Here is a 22,276-nt window from a genome sequence, read left to right on the forward strand (position 1 = left end):
GGCCAGGGAGATGGCTCAGTGGAATAAGTGCTTCCCTGGCAAGCGCAAGGGCCTGAGTTCAATCCCTGGTTCCACAAAAAAAAAAAAAACCTGTTGAGCTCCTCTAGATGGGTGTCAGGAGCCGTCAGGCGTTCAGGCCCATGGGAAGCCCCAAGAGCTCAGTGTGGCCCAAAAGGAGCACCACCGGTCCAAAGAGCACTGGATACCAGCACATCCTATGGAAGCTGCATGGGAAGCTTTGAGAAGCAGCCACATCCAGAGCTAGGTGAGGGGTCCCCATGGAGGCACAGCAGCATGTGTATCACTCTGCTCAGGCAGACCCACCTGGGGGGTGGCAGGATGAGGCCCAGGGTGCGGTAGAGCACAGCACCAATCACAAAATAGGAGGAGTCATCAGGGTCCACTGGGAGGAGGCGCTGGTGCGAGTGGCCGGGACCAGGGGGCACGGTTCCTGGGCCCTTCCCTTTGCCAGGGTTGCCTGCCATGCCGGGTGCGGCTGGATTCCCTGGAGAGGAGAGGCTGAGCACCTCCTTGGGCAGGAAGAGGCGGTCCTCTGAGTGCCGCACCCAGTCTTTCATGCCCCGGCGGCCCCGCATGGGAAATGTGATGTCGCTGGACACAGCCGAGATGGGCTCTCGCTGAATGCTGATCACTGAAGTGGGAGGAAGGTGGGCAGAGTGCACGGGAGACAGGCCCAAGGGGAGAGCCCCAAGGGAAGAGACACACACACGGGGGAGACACAGCAGGAAAGGCAGACACACACACAGAGGTTGGTACAAACACAGGGAGGGGGACACGTACCCAGAGCCAGACAATGCGAAGATGGAGGGAAAACATGCGGAGAGAAAGATACAAGCATGGAATTAAATGAGGGGAAAAAAGGATCCAGAAACAAGAGACAGAAAAACAGAAAAAATCATTTGAAGGGGAGCCACCCCTCCCCCACAGTGGTCTCGACTCAGTTATCTCCAGCAACAACCCCCCCAGCACCGCCTCCTTGTACCCAGATTGTCCGTGACAATCAGAGAGCTCTGGAAGGCCTTGAGGGCATCGCCCACCAGGTGAATGAAGTCCTCCACAACACGAAGCAAGTGCACAGAGCCAGGGGACACCTGGGGACAGAAAGTGTGTGAGGCAGTAGGAGTTCAAGGTGGGGATAGGTCAGGAAAGGAGAAGCCGGGATCTGGACCTCACCTGCTGTGCGTCATCCCACTTGTCCTTGTTCTCTTCATCTACCATGAAGCTCACGACCTGGAAAAAGCGCTGGGGGAAGAAAAAAAAAAGGGGGGGGGAGTTCAGGGAGATTTAACCCAGGAGTTAGGACTTCCCTTCTGCACACCTGCTATCACCAACAGCCCCTGCCAGAGGGGCTTGGCTTCCCCCTCCATTCAGTTTGGGATACCACCCTCCTTCCTCCCAGCAGCACAGGGTGGTACCTGCACATCATCAGCAGAGGGCACATAGGTGGCCCTTTTGAAGGTGTCAGTGACATTCCTCAGAATGTCCACAGAGAAGAGCAGGTCCCCACTGTAGTAGGTGCGGCGGGCTAGTAGTTCCTGAAGACTGCGCACCACCTGTGACATACCCTCGCCCGCTAGCATGCGCTGCCCCTTTGCCAGGTGCTCCCGCAGCTGTAGAGGATACAGGAGTCCCTGTCACTGGAGGGCTGAGCGGGAGCTGGGAAGAGACCCTGACCCATCCTCCTCCCATCCACCCACTGCTTGCAGCCAGGAGAGAAGACATACAAGGTCAGAGAGATGCTCAAAGGGGCTCCCAGGAGAGACAAAGTCCAAGAAGAAGACTCAAAGAGACCCCTAAGAGATACTTTAAAAAGACTGCAATAGAAAAACCTGGAGAAAGAAGGTGCTCAGACATGTACATAGATGATAAACCGGTATAGAGAGAGGGCACCTGGCCTACCTAAAGGAGTCATGCACATGCGAAAGTACTGTGTGCACATGCTCTCGCCCATATGCTCAATCACAAGCTCCAAATGCAAAAACCAGCCACTACCCCATACTTTCAGAAATATTGACACCAATTATGCTGATGCTACCCAAGCCCATGGCAGCCCTGGGCTGGGCTCTCGGCACACAAAAAGAATTTCAACTTTGACCCTGTCTTTAAGGAGGCCCCCAGCCCTCAGGTAAACATTAATACCTAATGACTGAGTAGTTTAGGGGGTGCAGGAGCATGAGGGTAGGCACCACCAATACAGGAAGATACTGAAGAGGGAGGGGTTAAGGGATGATCAGGAGTTTGCCAGGAAAGGAGAGGCCTATCCAGGCAGAAGTGGGCACAGCATATGCCAAGGCACATGGGAATAGTGGAGCCTCAAGCTTCCTCCAACCCCTACCCAAGACTGGGACAGATTATGTAGCACCCCAACCTGGCGGGCATACTCACTGACAGATCCAGGTAGCGGTATTCATGGGAGATGCAGCGGGCAAAGCTGGGTAGTCCCCAGTATGCCACACCCTGTGCGCTGAGTAGACAGCGACGGCTGGCAGAGCCTGCAGGAGAAAAGAGGGTTGGGCACGGGTGCTGGGCTCTCACCCACTCCTGCCACAGCTCGGGGGATCCACACCTTACCTGTAGCGTTGGGGGGGCACTTGTTGTAGATGATCTCACCAGCTGCCGCCTTCTTCCATGTCATCAGCATCACGTACTCGTCCCTGCACATCTCATGGAAGGCTGTAGGTATAGGGCAGGGGCTCAGCCAGGCTCACCTATGGGCCCCCAGCCCCCTGGGGCTATGCAGGCATACCTGGACACCTCTTCTCACTGCACGGCTTCACCTCCTCTCCAGTACCCTCACAGGGGTAACCCTGTGTGCCTGAGGCCTGGCACATTCGGAAGCGGCGCTGCCAGCCTGTGTCACATGTCTTGGAGCACAGGCTCCATGCATTCCATGGCCCCCACTTGCCATCAGTGGCTGTAGGAGAGGGAAAGCATGAGAGGCCACAGGTGCCCCCAAGGCCAGGGTTGTCACCTGCTACTCACGCTGAGCACTCACCCAGGCACTCAAGATTGTTGCACTCGCGGGTGTCAGTGAGGGCACCTGTACACGTAGCCCAGGCTGGGCCTGCCACACTGCACTTCCGACTGCGCTGCTGGGTCCCATTGGCACAGGATGAGGAGCATGGGCCCCATGGACCCCATTCTAGCCACTGGCCTTCCACTGCATGGGGAGACACAAGCAGGGGTGGTCGTTGAGCAGAGCATGGGTAGACTAGCAGTGGAAGAGTGCCATGGGGGACTGCAGAGCCTACTCAGCATGTGGACCTATGCCAGGGCAGCCCCACTTCATGGGTGCATGAAAGGGTCTGCAGCAAGCAAGCAAGTGGTGCCTGGGCTGTATCCCGCCTGCCTGTCACCAGCTTCAAGGACACACCTTGACTCAGCACCAAGCTCCAAGCTCTCTCCTGGCTGAGGACATGGGCTAGAGGGCCACCTTTTGATCTCTGCCCACCCTTAAGCCCAGTTCTGTGTCCTCTCACAGTCCAGCTGGCCAGGGACACCAAAATGCTCTTGACAGCAAGGGTAGCTTAGGCTTACAGGAAGGGGTACTGGCAAGCAGCCCCCTTTTGCTGGGGTCAGTGTGCCAACCCTAATCAGGACTGGGGCTCACCTCCCACGCTGGCAAGTATACTTCTCCAGTCTCCCCCATGCTTGGTCAATGTTCAAGGGGGCATTTAGGGCAGGGCCTTGGGTCTGTGTCCCCTGGGTTTCCCGACCCCCACCCCCACCCAGCTGGGCAGCGCCTGCCTAGAAGCCCCCAGGCGCTACTGACCCGGGCAGGCGGCCATACTGCAGAGCTTAGTCTGCAGCTCAGGACCCTCGCAGGGCTTGCCGCCGTGCTGGGGGGGCACGCAGGTCCGCATCCGGCTCCGAGACCCCCGCCCGCAGCTGCGGGAGCACAGGCTCCAGGACCCCCACTCCTCCCACACGCCGTTCACTGTAAGGAAGCACGTGGCCGGTGGCAGGGCAGCACCTTGGCCCCACCCACTGCCATCGCTTGCCCATCTGCCCACCAATCAGGAGCTCCGCAACTCTGCGGCCCCTCCTTATTGGCTTTGCTCTGGGTTTTCTTGCCAGGGCAATTTCACAGGGCCCCAGGACTCTGCACTTTGAGAGAATGTGGAAGGGCAGAGCCTGTGGGGACACCTGGTCGGGAAGAGTAGGACCAACCTGGAAGGGCATCCAGGGGTCCTTCTCTCCTGCTGTCCTGGGGAGCAGTCAAGGACCCAATGACCACCCCATCCCATTCCATCCTTCCCACCTCCAGATCCACAGGATCCAACATGACAGGCCTGGAGCAAGAGCAGTGCCCTGCCCAGACCCGAGTTCATGGACACACAAAGAGACACAGGTTTCTACATGGACACGACACACCAAGCTCACACAGCTTTGCCCCAGCCCTTTGCAAGCGGCTGCCACATCCCAGGTACCAAGAGCCCTCCCAGGTAGAACCTGCTCTCAGTTCACAACCAGGCACCATTTCACCCTCGGGGAACAAGAAAAAGACTGGCTACCCTGCCCCATGTGGTCACCACCTGTCCCAGGCAGGCATATGCATTTTCTCAACAACTACAAGCTTAACTATATAGAGGACCCAAGGGTCTGCGGGAGGCTCCCTGGAAGAGACATGAGCCCAGAACACGGAAGAGACTGTTGGGAAAGGTTTTGTTTTAAAATAAAAGTGACGTTCATCCCAGATCCTCAAGGACAGGAAGCATTTTAATGGGGGAGGAGGGGGCAAAGCAGCAAATGCAGTGAAGTGAGAAAGTCTAAGAGCGCAGTGAGGCCAGGGCTGGGAGACACAGAGGGCCATGTAGATAAAAATAAGCCTTGTCTACCAAGACACGGGCATCAGAGGAGCGTGGTGCGCAGAAGTGAGGCCAGCAGAGTGGTGGGATTCAGCTGTGCCCCTTCGCCAGACTGGGAAGGTACATGGAGCTAAGCATGGTATGGGTGGCAGGCAAATATGCTGAGTGAAAGGAAGGGCCAACCAGGACCTAACACTCTGCAGGCACACGGGGCAGGGAGGAGGACCGGCCTACCTGGGCAGGTGGCTGAATTGTTGCAGGGCCGGGTCTCCCTCAGGGGCCCGCTGCACAGGGTCCCATAGGGGGAGGACACGCAGGAGCGGGTCCGCACCTGCAGACCCTGCCCACACGTCAGAGAACACACGCTCCACGGGGACCACTCCTCAGCCGCCGGGTCGCCTACAAGAGAGGGACAGCGTCGGCGGCAGGGGGCACATCCCAGGCCCTCAATTTCATGGAGTGAGAGCACCAGCAAGATAGGAACAGGCATCGGGGATCCTCCTACCGTAACCCCAAGTGGCAGGCTCTCTGGGAGGCAACCCAGCCCTGCTCACAGGCCTTATGTGACAGACAGACGCAACTGAGCTCCAGGACATAGACACAGACGGGCACACGCCAAACACACATGCCATCAGATGCCACACAGTCGGGCCCGCACCACAGAGGGAGGGAGGCGGGCCCGAGTTACCTGTCTGCGCCATGTATAGCCCAGGCTCATCTGCAGACCTTGGCCACTGGGTTTTCACCTTCGGTTCCTCTTCTGGCTCCTCACCTGGAACACGGAGGTGGTGGCAGGAGCTCAGCAAAGGGCAGCTCAGTCCTACCCCAGTGGCACAGAGGGCAGCCTTGCTGGCCCTCAGTCTGAGGGCTTGGAACCAACTGCACGTAAGGCAGAGAGCATCATATCCTGCCCTTGCCCTCTCATCTTACAGATAAGGAAACTGAGGCTCAGAAGGCCACACAGGATTCACCCTCTACCTTAAAACCATATTTGCCATTTCTTGCTTCAGCCAGAAGAGGAGACTGGAAGCTGCTCATATTAATGAGCTCTGGGGAGGGATCTGTGCCAAGCCCTGCCCATACCTGTCTCCTTTAATCCTCTTTTCAGGAAGAAGAGACTATCTCTGTTGAGAGGGGAGGAAACTAGACCAGAGAGACTGAGTGTCTTGTTCAAGAGCAGACAGCTCAGTGAGCCTGAAGCCCAGGCTCATTGCCCTCAAAGGGCTCTCGACCCCACCCCTGCTTCTGGGACACAGTTCACGCTCTGCTTCCCAAGCAGTCCTGGTCTCTGACCTAGAAGCATGGGTCAGAGTGCCACCCCTGTGAGATCCAAGGCCTTAGGCCAGGGTACATCCAGCTGACCCTCCTCCCACCCACCCCACACCCCCTGTGGCTAGGAGAACAGCAGGTGCTCCCGGAGGTGGCTGCTGCCTCAGCCTCTGACCAGGCTGGGCTCTCAGCTGCCTGGATTTGTGTATCTGATCTAGGCCTTGGCAGCTCCACCAGCCCTGGAGACTGTGTTCTCCCAAGCCTGCCCTGCATAGATAGGAACTGCTCCAGGCCTCTCTCTCTGTGTTCTACTTTGGATCTGGAATGTTCCCATATGTTAAAGGATTGGTCCTCAGCTCAGTAATACTGGGAGGTGGTGGAAACTTTATGGGCAGGGCTTAGTGGAAGGTCTTCCAGTCACGGGGGGGGGGGGGGCTGCCCTGGAAGGGGATAATGGGACCCCTACCCTTCTTTGCCTCTTGTTTTTGGTTCTGGCCATGAGGTGAATAGACTTTCCCCATCAAACACTCCCACCATGATGCACTGCCTCACCACAGGCCCAAAATCAACTAAGCCAAATGAACAGGACCAAATCCTCCCAAACTGTAAGCCAAAATAAACCATCCCTCTTAGCTGACAATGCCCTCAGACTAGTAAGAGGGATGAGGGGCAGACAAGAAATCAGAGGGAAAAGCCTGGCTGTGGTAGGATTAGAACAGCACTGGGGACAGGGTTTCAGCCATGCTCTCAGACTAGAAGGTCCTACTTGCCCCTGCTCCCTGTTCTCTCCCATCTTCAAGTCAGCACTGAAAAGGGCCCCAGAAGAGCTGCTTTCCTCCAGCACCCTGCTGCCCAGCCCCAGCTCTGCACCACAGAGAAAGCCCTCCCTGACCAGACCTGCACCGTGGCCGCCCCAAGCAAACTCACTGCTTTGGAGGCTCGGAGCTGCCCCTCAGCCCAGTCTCTGGTCTTCTCAGCTCGTGGGCCTTGCCCTCCACATGAACCACCAGTCCCAGGCCTGAGACATTTCATCTCAGAAACCATTTTTGAAATCTGGCACACACCCTATCCTGTAGCAACACTGGATCCCGACTGGAGAATCCTGACAAGCTGTGCAGCCTCGGCCAAGTCTCTTCACCTCTCTGATTCTGGCTTCTCTGGAAAGCAGTACTCATAATCCCCCAAACGTAAGGACTGACGTGAGGACCCCTGACAGCAGGCTTTGAAGCTCTCAGTACCATGCTTGGCACATGGCAAATGCTGAGAAGACAGTGACTCTCTGGTTTATTTTTATCATCTCCCCTCTTCTCACAACCTCCGCCCCACTCTGTCTTGGTTCCTGGCTGCCCTTCAGCCCCAAAGATGCCTGCCTCCTTTTGAAGAGTGTCTGTGGTCCTCTGGGCTTGGCTGTGGATCCTGCCTCAGACAGCCCCCAGCAAAGGGGTCAGGCCACACCTGCCAGCTCCTCAGTCCCCTCACCCAACTGCTCCTCCACGCCTGCTCAGCGCCCCCAGCCTGGAGCCCGTGACAAGCCACCTTCTCCACGCCCACTCCCAGGCTGCAGAAGAGCCTACAGCTGTGCCAACTGGCACCACGACAGACTCTCGGTTCCGCATGTGCTGGGTGCCCAGGACTTCTCAGTCGCCCTCCTGAGTTTCGCTCCTTCTGCGTACCCCTTGGCGGTCACGCCAGACCTCCCGGGCTCTCCTCAAGCCCTCAGCCTGCCACACTTTCTGTGTGACCCCTTCACCCTTCACAAGGCACACAGAAGCTCACATACCCGTGAGTGCAGCTCCCAGGCCCGCCGGGGCCTTCCCATACAGGCCACCCTGGCTGGGCCCTGCGCTGCTCCTTCACCTTTACAAGAGGGCTCATCTATGGCCCATCTCATTAACGTGCAGTCCGTGTTCTCTCCCTGCAGCAGCCCTGGACCCACTCAGGCCTCCTGCCTTCTGGGGGCCTCCCTGCACTTTCTCCCTCCCATGGCTGCTGCCCCCCGGCTGCCCTCTACCACCAAGGCCTGGTTCCCAGCTGCCACTCCACTTTCTCACCTGCCACTCACTTCCTGGCTCCTATGTCACCTCCCTGTGGATCCACTGCAGTCTGGCTGCTGCCCGCATCTCACTGCTGAAACTGCTCCTGACAGAGCCATCAACACCTCCTGTGCTCACTCTGCAAACACTCCCAGACCTCATCTCGCTTGACCCTCTTCAGCAGCTGGCCCTGCTTCCTGCCTTGAAACCCTCTGCTCTCTGGCTCTTCTGGTTCCCTCTGACCTCTCTGTGGAGCTACCATCTTCTGTCTGGTCCTTTCCTGCTGCCATACTCTGTCTTGTTCTCACTGCTGTGGACCCAAAGCTCAGTGATTCCTTTAGGGCCAACATCCCCAGTCTGTATGCCCAGCCCCTGCCTCTCCTGTATCCCACTGCTGTGAAGGTCCTCCTGCCTCCTGCCTTGACTTTTAAACTCAGCACAACCAGAATAGGATCATCAGCTCTTCAACCTCCACTTGCTTGTTTCCACTTTTGCCTGGAAAACTACTCAGCCTTCAAATCCTCCATCAAAAGACCGCTCAGGTGTAGAGCTTTCCTTACCACCCATTCCTCAGCAGAACTGGCTGCCCCCTCTTCTACTTGTCCTTTCATCACCCATGATTCCACATTCTGACTGTCTGATGTTACCCCACCACCACCACCACAGCCCTTTGAGGGAAGGCTATGTAAGTGCACAAGTCATCTTCCTGACCCCTGTGAATGCTGACACAGAGCCTGGCCCAGGAGGGAAAAAAAAAATCAATAAATGGACACTTTGCTCCTGCCTTCTCCTGGGGGAGTCACTGAAAACAGTCCCCAGCAAAGTGTCAACTGCCTGGTGGCAGCAGCAGCAGCACTACCTGACATGCCAGCCCTTACTGAAGGGACAGTAAGAAGGTTCCAGGACAAGATCCCCAGCTCTCCACCTAAACCACCCCCATCCCAACACCCAATTATCAATAAGCACACTTTCTACCCAGTCACTGGACACACAGTCCTCTCCTCCCGCTCCTATGTGGTGTCTTGCCTGTGACCAGGTCTGGGCAGTGCCACCCTCCACAGCCTGGCATGCAGTGAGCCCATTGAACAAGATATGCCTGAGACCAGCCCGACCTGCCTTCATGGATTTCACACCCTCCCCCAGCTCACCAGCCGCTCGCTGGGCAGCCCTACAATATAATCAGAGGTGGGGCTTCCCAAAACCCACCCTATGTGAAAACCGTAACATGCCCTGGACCCAGATTGTGGGTTCCTCTCTTGGCATCCTGAGCCAGGCCACAGAGAGGGAAGAAGCAGCCCAAGGCCCCACAGCTGGGCTCATCATCCAGGCCATTCCCCCTCCATCCTCCATTCCTCACCCCTCAGCAGAGGCCAGCGCTTTAACTTCTCCACATGAGAAAACCAGTTCTCCCTGAAGGGGAAGAAGACAGATAAGACCAGGTGGCATTTACTGCAATGAGCATTTACTCCACACATACGCACAGGCTCCAGCCGGCTCTGGGCCCAGAGCAGGCGAAGCTGCAGGCAAGGCCAGCTGGGTAGCATCTGAGAAGACAAGAAGGGCTTGGGAAGGTGTGGGTGCCCAGAGTCCAGGAGCCCCACCAGTGAGCTCAGCAGGCTTGCCAGACCGAGAATGACACGGTGCAGACCTACAGCCTATCGGCTTTCCCACTGGCTGCCAGTCTGTCACCACTCAACCACCTGTGACCTCTTCTGGTTTGTTTGGTTTTTTTTAATGTTTTTGGTACCAGGGATCAAACTCAAGACCTCGCACTTACCAGGCAGGTGCTTATGCCGCTTAGCTACATACCCCACCCCTCTTTTGTTTTAAAAAGGGTAACATTAACCAGCTCTAGCGTGGGTCACCGTGTACTCTCCAGCACCTTGTCTAATCCTCACGAGGACCAGCCCACCATTTCACTACTGAGGAATGGGGTCCAAGATCTCACAATGGGGACAGGCAGGTGGGATCTGAATCTAGCCCTGCCGACTCCACACGCTTGCTTTCTCCCCTCAGCTGCATCCACTCTGACACAATGCAGCTCAGCCTGAGCCTTCTTCGATTCACCTCCCCTACTGCCCACAGGCCCCAAGTACTGTTACCCTGGTCCCCTGTCTGTTCCCCCGCTTTCACACACCGTCCCACTGTTCCTTTGCGCCTCTACTCTCCCTTCCTCTCCCCTCCTGGGAGCCTGAATCTCTTCGGTGGCCTCTGAAGTGATTCCTGAGCTCACTCTCCTGCGGAGGAGCCTGCAGTGGCTCCCTGCTGCTACAGCCACAGCATACATCTCCAGCCCCTGCCGACCTGTCCAGTCCCAGCAAAGCATGCTGCAAGTCGCGGGGGCCCAGCCAGCAGGGCACAGACTCTGGAGCCAGATAGATGTGTTTGGTTCCCACCTCTGCCAACCTCTTGCTGTCTGCCCTTGGGCAAATCACCTCATCTCTCCGAGCTTCAAATTCTTCAACTGAAAGTAAGAATAACACCTGCTACCACCTAGGTCCATTGTGAGAATTAAGTGAAACAAGAGACATGGACTGCCTGGGGCGCAGTAAAAAGGAGCTGTCACCCCCTTTGCGTTATCTCTTGAACATGCAAATGCTTTACTCCCTCCAGTCCCTCTGCTAATGCTGTTTGTTCCCTTCTCTTAAAATACCCCTTCCTCCAAACCAATTCGCCAGCATCTACTTGTCAAATGTCGCCTCTTCCAGGAAGCATTGCTAGGCCAACTACATAGGGTTTCAGGAATGCCCGTCCACTTTTCTGTGGCCTAGTCCACGGGGTTAGCTCCTACTGCAGCTGTGAGTATCCTGGGTTCACCCCTTTCATGGGCTTTAGTCTGGCACCCCTCTTGCACAGAGGGCTTATACTCTGGGCAGCCAGACATAGGAAAGACCTTCAGCAAACATGGGCCAGATCTTCCTAGGGGTTCCTCCACCCCAACAGCAAGGGTGCAGTCTCCTTGCCACTTGAGCAGGACTCTGCATACCTGCTATGCCGGGCTCCCGTGTAGAGTCCAGCCCCCTCAGCCTCCTGTGCCGTGAATACGTTATAAATAACCACAATAATCACCACTTCCATGGGGAGAGCATTGCGATTTACAAAGCAGTTCTCCCTTCCCAGGGCTCTGCGCATCCTCCCTTAGGCTGGCCCCAGAGCCCTGAGCAACCACCAACTGCTCTTCTTGAAATGTGGCTCTGCCACATCCCTCTCTGGCTTCCCAGCCCCAGCGGCGCTTCTCGAACCCCATAGTGCACTGAAATCCCAAGGGCACGGTAAGAAAGGAAGGTGGCTTTGAGAATCCCAGGCTCCACCCCTGTAGTCTAGTGAGACCAGGTACCCAGACAGAGAGCCAGTTCCCTTCCAGTAATTCTTCCTCCCCATGCTGCAGCTCTGTGCACCCACCTCCCACCGGAGCTGGCTGGGGCACTGCCACATCCCCATGTGGCTAGAAGCTCCTGGAGGGCAGGGACCAAGTCTGACTCAGCCTGTCTCCTCCACCACGCCCAGCTTCTTGTTCCCTTCAAGCCCTTAGCCACCCTGTGTCTTGGGACCGTAGTCAAAGGCCTGACCCCTCTTCCCTCCCCTGGGGATGACATCCACCAATTGAACCACTTTTGCCCCTACTCCGGCATGTTTTGCACCCCTGTGTTTTTTGCACAGACTGCTTCCTCTGAAGTGGTTTTTTCAGAGTGCAGGGTGGGGATGACATGGATAGGCTCATGAATATGCCAGGAAGTAACACTAGACTGGGGATATCAACTCCCTCCTAGGTCTCTATTTTTTTATGATCATGATTTTAGTAGTACTGTAGAATGAAGCCAGGATCTCTCCACTGAACTATATTCTCAACTCTTTAAAGACAGAAATCTTGGGCCAGCAAGATAGCTCAGCAGTATAAAGTGCCTGCTTAGGCAAGCTTAGGCAGCTGCAGGGGACTGCAGTTCAATCCTGGGCAACCCATGCCATGCGCAGCCCGGCACTCAGAGTAGCCAAAATAAATAAATAAAATACAGAATCTTTTTAAATTGCTCAGGCTGGGCTCAAATCTGTGATCCTCTGGCCTCAGCCTACGAGAGTGTTGGGATTACAAGGGTGTGCTATGTGTTGCCACCCCCAGCTTCCTGGGTCTCTTAATCAGAGTAACAAGTTGCACATTTGTCTGGGATAGCCAGCTTTGCGCTGTTGTCCTGACGTCATTAATAGTGTCCACCTTGTCCTCTTCATGACCTCAAAAGTGTCCCAGTTTAGATGACAAGTTACATGGTCACCTAGTTTCTAATCCTTCCAGTTGCACGAAAGATAAAGTCTCTCAGCAGTTCTAGACTTTCCACACCTCCTCACCAAGGTAATTTCTCCTTCTAACAAAGGGAGGGACAGGAGTCCTGAGCCAGGATTTAATAATGCCATTTCGTTTTCACTGTGGTTGTTTCTTTGGTTATCTCTGATTTCAGGTAAGTGATACTCTTTCCTTTTGTGATATGAAACTTTTTAATAAATTTAAAAATTAATCCAACTTAAAGAGAAATTTTACAAGCTAGTAAATTCCTATTCATGCCTCAAAATATGAATTTTTGAGAAATTCACACAGAATCACCTTCTTTAGACTACCGCCCTACTCCTTTGTGGCTTGATCCTCCATCCCTGGACACGCCTCCCATCACATGCACACTTGGAATTATCACACCAATTTCGGAGCAAGCAGAAACAAACTTATTTATTTATTTATTGAGGAGGTTTACGGGGAATTTATCTCAGGACCTTCACACTGAGCTACCTGTCTAGCCCTTCCTTTCTTTTCTTTCTTCCTTTTTTTTGCCAGCTCAGCCCGCCCTAAGGGTGGGGCTGGTGCAGCATGTGGTGCCAGGGATCAAACTGCAGTCCCCTGTGTCTGCCTAAGTTTGCCTAAGACAGGTGCTTTAGACCCCTGAGTTATCTCGCCAGCCTAGCCCTTTCTTAATATTTTCATTTTTTGACAGGGTCTCTTTTAAATCACTAAATTGCCTATCTGGGCTCAAACTTGTGATCTTCCAGCCTCAGCCTCCCACAGTGCTGGGATTACGAGTGTGTGCCACCATGCCCAGAACAGCAACTAATTGGGTGGGGTAATTGGGTGGGGTCTATAATGTACCAGTGCCTTGCTTTGGGTATGGCTCCATCTGTTATAGTTAATCCCCACTGCGAGGCAGGAAGACGATGGGCACTTACTCTGAACACTTATGGTGTTCAGAGGTAGGGACTTCAGGGGGTAACTGGGATTAGACAAGATCACCAGGGTGGAGCCCCATGGTTGAATCTTGGTGGCTTTATTAAGACAGGGGGTGTTGCTCCCTGTCCCTTTGCCGTGTGGTGCCCTACACCACTTCAGACTCTGCCATCAAGAAACCCATCACCAGGGACTGGTGAGATAGCTCAGCGGACTAAAGCATCTGCTCAGGCAAGCTTAGGCAAGCTCAGGGACCACAGTTTGATCCTCGGCACCACATACCACGCTAGCCTGGCCCCCAGGTAGGGCTGAGCCAGGGGCATAGTGGTGCACGCCTATAATCCCAGTGCAGGGAAGGCTGAAAACAGGAGGATCACCAGGAGTCCAAGCTGCGTAGTAAGATCCTGTAACAACCAAATACATTAAAAGAAAAGAAACCCATCACCAGATATAGACCCTTGACACTGGAGTAGAACTGTGAGCCAAAATAAGACACTTTCCTTCAAAACTTACCCAGTCTGTGTTTATGCATTATTAGCAGCAGAAAATGGAGTAATGCAGCCAGCCACTGTGCTGAGCACTTACGCACATTCCTTTGCGGGATGCTCCCCATCACCCTATAGAACAGAGCTCACTATCCCGAGACTCAGGTGATGAAATGGTAAAGTCACTTGTCTGTGGCCACACAGTCAATGGTGGGGTCAGGAACTGAACCCAGGCTTGGCCACACTGGTCTGTGGCCTTGACCACCACTATGCGCAAGTGGTCACTGTGCCACATGAGGCCACACAATGCACTTCACTGGCATCTGATCTCACTCAGTCAGGGCCAACCTGAGACCTGGCGCAGAGTCCATGCTGATAAGGAATGAGCTCATGTTGGGGCAGGGGGCCGGAACTCAGTGCCTGCTGAGAATCTGGGGGACTCAGAGCTGCACTCCCCACCCCAGGATGGGGCACACAGCACTTGAGTGGCACACATCTGGGCTGGAAGGACCTTCCCCACCATCACAGCCCCAACCATGTAGGCAGGACCCCACTTCCTACCCCCAGACCAGGCTGGCCAGCAGAGAACAGCAGGCCTGAGTGCAAAGAGGGGCAATGCCACGCAGGTCCCCAGCTGGTGTGTCTCAGGGCTGGGTTTGGGTGTGCCAGGCTTGGGAGAACTCTGGACAACCAAGACAAAGGGCACTCCAAAGGGACAGCCAGGCAAGGGGACAGCCATCCCAAGCAGAGGCAGGTAGGAGAGCACCGCCTTGGAGACAGGGAAGAGCATCAGGTGCAAGGGCAGGAAAGAACAGGAGGAAGGCTGGGAAGAGCACAGAAGCTGGTTCACGATGGGGTGCAGACATGGTCAAGGAGCTTTAGTGGTGTGCAGGAGTCTTGAGGCACTGGTACATTACATCAGGAAACACACACAAAGCACTGGGTGCCCCAGGGCCCCAGGAGGGGCAGCATCTTGTCCAATCACAAGAGCAGAGAGAGCATGTGGGGGGGGGTGGGTCCTGAACCCACTCGTATCTTCCCAGAGACTCAGCTGAGAATGGAGGCTGGCGCATCAGGTGGGAGATCGCTCCTGAGGGCTAGAGCCAGATGGAGGAGGGAAGGGGTCATCTGTAGGGGCTCCTTCTCCCAAGTGCCACTCGGCACAGCCACTTCCATGGATAGCGCCTCCCTCACCTGGAGGGTCAGGCAGGAACCGCTCCCCCTACTGCCTGTCTTCCAGCCTCAGCCTCAACCAGCCTCCGTGCCACTCTTCTACGGAGCTCCTTCCTGCCTGCCTTCTCTTTCTTCCTCTCCCCACACTTAACAGATTGCGGCAGCAAGATGGCACAAATTTATGGCTCAACTCACCAAAAATAACAAGAGATCTATCAAAGGCAGTTTGCGTGAAATTAACAGGCGCTTGTACCCTCTTGTCAAATGCACTCAGCTCTGAGGCAGGCCAAAGCACCCCACTCGGGCAATGTCCAGCAGAACCCCTGGCATCTTTGCTCCTCTGGCACCAACTCCAGCCCACTCTGCTTAGTCTTGGGACGCCACTCAAGGTATCTCAGAGAAAGGAAATCCAGCTCCTCTGCTATGGTACCTGGTGGAGGGGCTGGGATGACAGTCTCACTCTGCCTGTGCCCCACTGTCCCTACAATATGCCCTCTCTACCTGTCAGCTCAGGTGCCAGCCTGCTGTCCCGCAGCCCAGTGCGAGGTAGGCATGGGGCTGTGCAGGGGATGCCAGGACTTGGTTAAAGTGATGCCGCTGCCCCAGAGTACTTGGAGGCCTGGAGATGCCTCCAACCCACAGATTCATGTAGAACAAACTGAGTCATGTGCCCACTGTCTCTCGCATCAGAAAGGTTGGGCAGGAGGGAGAAGGCGGCAGAACGGAAGAGCCTGCCAGGGGAGAAGAAGGGGCTATGTCAGCCAGCTCTAGCACCAGTGTGCCATGTGAGCATACTTATGCCATCTGATGCCACATTGCCCCATGCCAACTTCCATGGTGGGCCTCCCAACAGAACCACCACAGGGAGACATGCCAAGTAGGACAAGGGACAAGAGCAGAGATCACGCTCAGGAACTTAGTGCAGGGCTCCCTTTTCAGAAAGGACACCAGGCCTCAGGGCCAGGATCCAGCGATCTGATCTCTGTCCATCTCCTGGCTCAACCTGTAGAGCCTCTGATAATGGTACCCTTCCTCGAGAGTGCCAAGCCCTTGCTGACCTTCAAAGACACCCCAGCTACCAACCAATTCCTGCTTCCGGTTTCCACCAAGCCCAGCTGGCTGGTCCTGGATCTGTGCTCCACGTGGCAATCTGCCCAGCTAGTGCCCGCCCATGAGGGCAGAGCCTTGCTCCATCCACTGCAGACCACTGGGCCGATAGACAACAGGAAAAGCCAGACAAAAGAACTTGCCCTCAGCTAAGGAGAATGGGGGAGGCTCCCATAGAGTGACAGGCAGTGGTGGCCACGCAGGAAGAACCATAAACCTTCTGATATATGCCTGGCGCTCTCCACCCGATGTTCAACAAAGAAGCAAAATTCAATTTCTTCCTGCAGGCACTAAATCCCAGGCCAGCCTCCAGGGCCCATAACCTGCCCACGGCCTGGCTGTCACTCGGACGGCTTCATCGACCGCTGTTAGAGGCCAAGATGGCCTTGGACAGAGGCCACAGCAAGGCCACCGGGCATTCATGGAAGATGGGCATGATGCCAAATGTCTCAAGGGGGCCAAGAAAGCCCCCTCTAAATCACTGGGAGAGGCCACTGTCATTACCACTCTAGCTAATTCCCCCCCCCCTTTTACAGACCAAAAACAAACAAAAAACTCAGATGCCCTTATTATTCAAGCAAACAGTCGAGGCAGCCTAGGTCTAGCCTTCAAAGAGAAGGCAGGTCATACCCTTCCGTCCTCTCAAGATCCTCACAAGAGCCCCTGTCCCCATGTAAGTAGTCAGTGAAACCCAAATGTCCTATCCCTGCATCCTTTTTCTGAGGGAAACACAAATTATCCAAATGAAGAAACAAGTACAGAGAGGGCAGGGACTTCCCTCTCTGGTGGGCCAGCTCCCAGACAGCCTCTGTCATCCCCACATCCTTGGCCTGTTTGCTGTCAGGCTTCCTGGCCAGTCCCTGGCTCAGCACTGTTCAGAAGGCACATAGGATCCAGCCAAGGTGTTTGGGGCCTTGAAGCTATGAGAAGCTGGTCAGTGGAGAGCAGCTGAGGCTGTGGGAGCTCCGGTGGGCACACAGCAGTGGACTCAAGGGTTCATGGAGCTTTTGCCCTGTCAGCAGGAAGCTCCCGCAGCTGGCAGCCTCAGTCCCAGAAGACATGGGCGCAGAGGGGGGAGACAGGACACTGGGAGCTGAGCCAGCCCAGCCCTCCCAGGCAGCCTCCGAGCTCAGGCCTCTTCACCCAGGCACACTCTTCCTTGCCTCCTTCTGCCCTGACCCTGGGGCACTGCCAAAAGGCACTGACCCGTGTGGGCAGGAACATATCTCTGCTCCCTCCTCGCTGCAGCCTGCAGGCAAACTTGTCAACTCGCAGTGCCAGGGCCTGCCACAGTCACTCCCAGCATGAGGCCTTTGTGTGCCATTCAGTCTGTCTGGAATGCCCTCGCTGCTCCTCTGGCTGGTCTCGCTCCCACTTGCCCTTTGGGTCTGGGTTCCTGCACCACTCCCTTCAGGAAGTCTCCCTGGCTGCCTGGTGTACAAATCACTCTGCTGCACGGACCCATCTGTAGCCTATTCTTCCAGACTGCACATTCTGGAATTCCAGAGTGAGGCGTGACCCCAATTATTTCAATGACCCCATCATTTAGACAGGACTAATCAAAGAGGTGACATCCGTGGATAACTACACCGTTATGCTAGGATCTTCTGTGATGGATACCATCAGAAGCCATCAGCCTCTTGAAAATACCGCACCCCACCAGGGCCTTGCTCAGACTCACCGTATCTCATCTCGGTGGTGAATAAGTCATTGCTGCTCCCGGAGTGCAAGTCGGCCTCAGCGGGCGGGGCAGGGCCCCCAGGCCCCAGGGCATTGGACAAGGTGCGGGCAGCAGGAGGACCTGGAGGTGTGGCGGCAGGACTGGCCCCTGCCTCCCCAGGGCAGCTGCAACCTGGCTGGGCAAAGCCACAGGCCTTGCCTGCAGCGCGGCCACACTCCTCGCTCCAGCGGCACAGCACGCCGCAGGTGAACTGGCTGGAGTTGTTGTTGTTGATGAGCAAGACCTCAACAAAGCGGAAGGCTAGGGCTGCGGGCGCCAGCAGGCGTGGGGCCTCCGAGGGCTCAGCTGACAGGCACAGCTGCAGGAAGTTCTTGTCAAAGCTCAGGAAGGTGAAGGGGCCTGAGCCGCCGCACAGCTCCAACCCCGCCGCCGCCGCCGCTGCCTCCTCCGTCTGCCCCACCTCTGACTCTGCCTGGGTCCTGGCCTCCTCCGGGCTTGGCCGCAGGCAGGTGAAGTTGACTAGGTAGTGGTCCAGGGGCAGCAGGCGGGGAGCAAAGTGGGCGCACACCTGCTCCTGGCGGTTGAAGCGCAGATAGAGGGAGTACTTGGTGGGGTCGGGGTTCTCCAGGGTCCAGGAGCAGCCGGAGGCGATAGTAGGAAAGAGGTCCTGCAGTGAGAAGGCCCCGTAGAGCACGCCTGAGGCCAGGGCGGAGCAGGCGCTGGGGGCGGGGTCGAAGGCGGCGGCCAGGCGCAGGGACAGAATCACAGACAGTAAGAGGGGACAGGCTGGGGTCATCCTATGTCCCTTGCCCTGTGGAGAGAGACAAAGGTCAGCAGGCCTCCACATAGCCGGAATGGGCTCTGAACCTCCAGGGCCAGCTGCAAGTAATGGGCCTCTGGTTAGGAGTGTGCTCTTTGAAGTCACTCAGGCCCACCTGCGTGATCTTCCACACCAGACTTGACCTCTCTGAGCCTCAGTCTCCTTACCTATGAAGTGAAGCAAGGACAGTATCAATCTCAGGTTTCCTACAAGGGTGAAATAAGTGAGGGAAATGACTCAGGAGAAGGCCTGGAATCTTCCAAGCCCTTGGTGTCTAAGGGCTTCAAGTGCCATCACCATCTTTCTATGGTTCCCTGTTCAGCTCATCTGCTGTGTCGGGGCCTAATGTTCAGATCCAGCCTCATCCCCACCACCCCACCTTTATTCTCCACCCCTGTTCCTCTATCACTGCGTGTCGTGATCAGCCGTGAGGAGTGTCATGCGTAATCCAGCAATTGTCAAAATGGTGATGTTTGACAACGATTTGCTTTTTTATAAATCACAGCGATTCAAGGTTATTCCCAGAACAATGTCATTCTCACTCACTTGCTTCACTGAGTGGGAGAGAAAGGGGTGGTGTTACAGCGTGCCGGGGACCATGCTCAACCCAGCCGTGCCCACCTTGGAAGGGAGGGCACTGCTCGTGTGAATGTCACGTGTGTGCACCACCGCAGTGGATTTCCTGGTTGGAACAAGAAGATGCACCATGCAAGGGGATGTGGGGCTTGAACTCAAGTTCAGCCAACCACCTACTAGCAGGGTAAGTCTCATGAGCCTCAGCTTATTCATCTGCAAAATGGGCACAGTGATTGTCCTCTTATATCCCTCTTCTCCCCAGCCATGAGATTGTCCTTTAAGTCCTGACACATGATCACCAGGCCACCATGACTTCTAGCCTTTTCTCAGAGCTTATCTCATGAGTGTTCAAGCTCCTAAGAGTAGGACTGGTTTGTCACCTTCTACCTTCCCTCAAAATGCTGCTGAACTGTGCTCCTAGAAGGTATGAATGTGCCCTCCCCCCGGGGGATCCAAGAGCCTCCCCCTGATCCAGAGCTGCAAGCACTTTCTCTGCCACCAAGGCAGGGCAGAGTCATTGCCTGAAGCAACCCAGACTCTGCCGACAGTCCAGAAATCAGAGCCTGGTGTAGGGTCTGGATCACACCTTCACTTCCAGCCCTGCCCACGAAGAGCTCCACTGGCCACCCTTCTCCATACCACAGCTCACACTCCCGGATTGGCTCCTTGAGCCCTGCTCTTCCATATTCAAGAAAAGACGAGGCTGGGAAAAGGGAAGCCACCTGTTCACAATCACACTAGCGTGGCCCAGCTGGGACTGGAACCAAGGACTGGAGACTCCAGTGCATGCATCTCCAGACTAAGGGCCTCTTGTCCTTCCCTCTGCGCATTTCTCAGGGTTCAGGCCTGAGAAACAAATGGACAAGGTATTTATTCACCTGGGAACTGAATTACAAGCATAGCGGAATTTGCAGGTGTGGCAAGATTGTCCCAAGATACTGCTGCTCTCTGGGGACAGCTTTCCCCTTCACTATTCAAAATAGCGCCTGTGTGGAGGGGCAGGAGTTACAATTCTAGCATTCCCACCCCTCATGAAGCACCTATGGCTCCCCTAGCTGCCCAACATACCCCATTCCCACTTGTTGCATCTCGGAACCAGGTCCCAGTTGTAAGCACACACCTGCCCCTCCCCAGCCACCCAAGGAGTGGGGGCACGGTGGGGAGGTGCAGCTCAGTGCAGGCTCATTACTGGGGAGGAGCTGCCCCATCCTCCCACAAGACCACTGGAGGATGTGTCTCCTCCCCACCTCTGTGTCAGAGCTGAAAAACAGACCCAGACTTCCCTATTCCACATCATACCTGTCCCAAACTGTTCAGCCTGCCCAGCCTGCTGCAGCCAGCAGCTGATGGTGAGTGACACCCAATCCCCCCCCCCACTGCCCCCAATTATTTTTAAGCAGGCTGCAAAATTCAGGCCATGACTGCAGCTCAGCAGAGGAGAGATGGGGGTTCATTATAACTGGCCTTCCCTCCCCTAATCAGACTAGGGCAGGGAACACCCCCATACACAGCTCCACAGATGTAGCTTTGAATATTCTTGCACTCTGAAGGTACACATGCCAAAGCATGCATGTATAAATGTGCATATACAGGCATTCACAGGTGTTCTGCACATGAACAGATACACATGTACATAGATCAGTGTGAACTACAGAAATCTTGCAGTGTGTATACATAGCGTGTGTATGCAGGCAGAGTGCACACACATGTACACCACGTAGAGTCAGACACTTGCATATATACGCAGAAATACACAAGTACTCCCAACCGTAAAAAAACACAGTTGGCCCTAGGAGGCTCAGCATGTGGCAGCCAAGTGTCAGGCAGGATCTATCCTGTTTGTTGCCCCTTCTCTTACCAAAGCTGGTGGCATAGACCCAAGGGTTCCAGAGCCTGAGCCTCTATTGCTCCCGATGCACCCGCAAACGCTAGGTCTCCGTCATTCACTGCTGCAGGCTGGCTTCTGCAGAACTGAGTCACCTGTAAATGCTACCCAAGTTCTCTCATCCAGTCAGTCAGTCTCCTTCCGACACCTTCACACCCCTTCTGGGATTTCACCCTGAGTTTGAATGCCCCTGTCTGCTCCTGCTGCAACATATTCCTTGTGGGAGTCCCTTTTTATATCACTTCTCATCCCTCAAAATAAGACAAAGATCTAATTCCAAGTTGGGTCATAAGGAACCATTTATTCATTAAGGGCTCTCCTGGGTGTGTGTGGCCAGGGCCTATCCTAACCCAGAGCCCTCTCCCTTAGCTATCCCCCTGGAAGGCAACTTAGAAGGATCTTTGTCTTACAGACAGCTGCAGTAGTCATTAGCCACAAGTAATGATTCCAAGCCTCAGTTTTCCTCTCTGTGAAATGAAGACCATGATTCCTACCCTCAGGATGACATACACTTCTCCCTTGGCCTCCAGATGAGTTCCCAGCACAGACACCAGGCCCACTCTGGTGTCTCCCACCTTTTCTCAGAACCTCACAAAAGCTTCCCTCTGGAATGACGAGGTCCAGGTCACTGCCTCTGGGAAAACTCTTTAGACCGAGTTGTAATAGTAGCTTTGTCACCTCTAAGCCACAAACCCCTCCACTGTACCAGAGCTAGAGAGAGAGGAGAGGTGGGAGGACAGGGCTGAGGGAAAATTTTATGGGCCAGAGTTTGGTAGAGAGGATCAAAGGGCCTCTTACCCAGCACCCTCTGCACTGCAAAGGGTAAGGAACTGCCGGGAGCAAGCTCAGACTCCAGGACCTTGTCCAGCCTGAGTTCCTCTCCCTAGCAAACCCAGCCCAAGTCCCTCTCTGCTCAGGTACCCTCAGGTCCCCTTCCTCTCAGACCCCACAGGCCTGCCCAGCTCAGGCTCATCTTCTATAGGGAAAAAAGTATCGTAGGCTTTCACAGAAGCTGGAAAGGCCAAGGTGAAGCTAGGTAGGGCGGAAGGGGGGTCCAGGCCCAGGGTTGTCTCTGGGATCCCCAAGATTGACTTCTATCTGCCAGACCAACACTGAGCAGGGTTGCTGGGGAGAGGAAGGTGGGGCGGGGGAAGGACAGGGCTCGGCAAAGCACACATCCGCTGCGTTTATCCACCTGGCAGCTCCAATTCCCTC

The 22,276-nt window shown here is 55.3% G+C and overlaps 1 protein-coding gene across 11 annotated transcripts in view; it reads right to left on the reverse strand.

Annotated features, from left to right (window-relative positions):
* Adgrb2 (adhesion G protein-coupled receptor B2) overlaps positions 1–22,276 on the reverse strand; it is a 36,914-nt gene that overhangs the window by 11,341 nt on the left and 3,297 nt on the right. For 3 of the 11 annotated variants that reach the window (XM_023703065.1, XM_023703068.1, XM_023703067.1), the window contains exons 2-13: positions 17,781–18,591; positions 5,518–5,601; positions 5,064–5,228; positions 3,794–3,958; positions 3,017–3,181; positions 2,768–2,935; positions 2,593–2,694; positions 2,407–2,513; positions 1,437–1,631; positions 1,195–1,263; positions 1,004–1,112; positions 325–652 (exon numbers count right to left, since the gene is read on the reverse strand). In XM_023703065.1, the coding sequence (XP_023558833.1) occupies positions 325–652; positions 1,004–1,112; positions 1,195–1,263; positions 1,437–1,631; positions 2,407–2,513; positions 2,593–2,694; positions 2,768–2,935; positions 3,017–3,181; positions 3,794–3,958; positions 5,064–5,228; positions 5,518–5,601; positions 17,781–18,576 (2,453 nt within the window). In that variant the 5' untranslated portion in view covers positions 18,577–18,591. Of the gene's footprint in view, positions 1–324; positions 653–1,003; positions 1,113–1,194; positions 1,264–1,436; positions 1,632–2,406; positions 2,514–2,592; positions 2,695–2,767; positions 2,936–3,016; positions 3,182–3,793; positions 3,959–5,063; positions 5,229–5,517; positions 5,602–17,780; positions 18,592–18,715; positions 18,768–22,276 lie in introns of those variants that run through there. The other 8 variants (XM_023703073.1, XM_023703071.1, XM_004642931.1 and 5 more) reach the window with 5 other exon arrangements.

This window comes from Octodon degus, unplaced genomic scaffold, assembly GCF_000260255.1.
Source record: "Octodon degus isolate 3935 unplaced genomic scaffold, OctDeg1.0 scaffold00163, whole genome shotgun sequence".
Lineage (NCBI taxonomy): Eukaryota > Metazoa > Chordata > Mammalia > Rodentia > Octodontidae > Octodon > Octodon degus.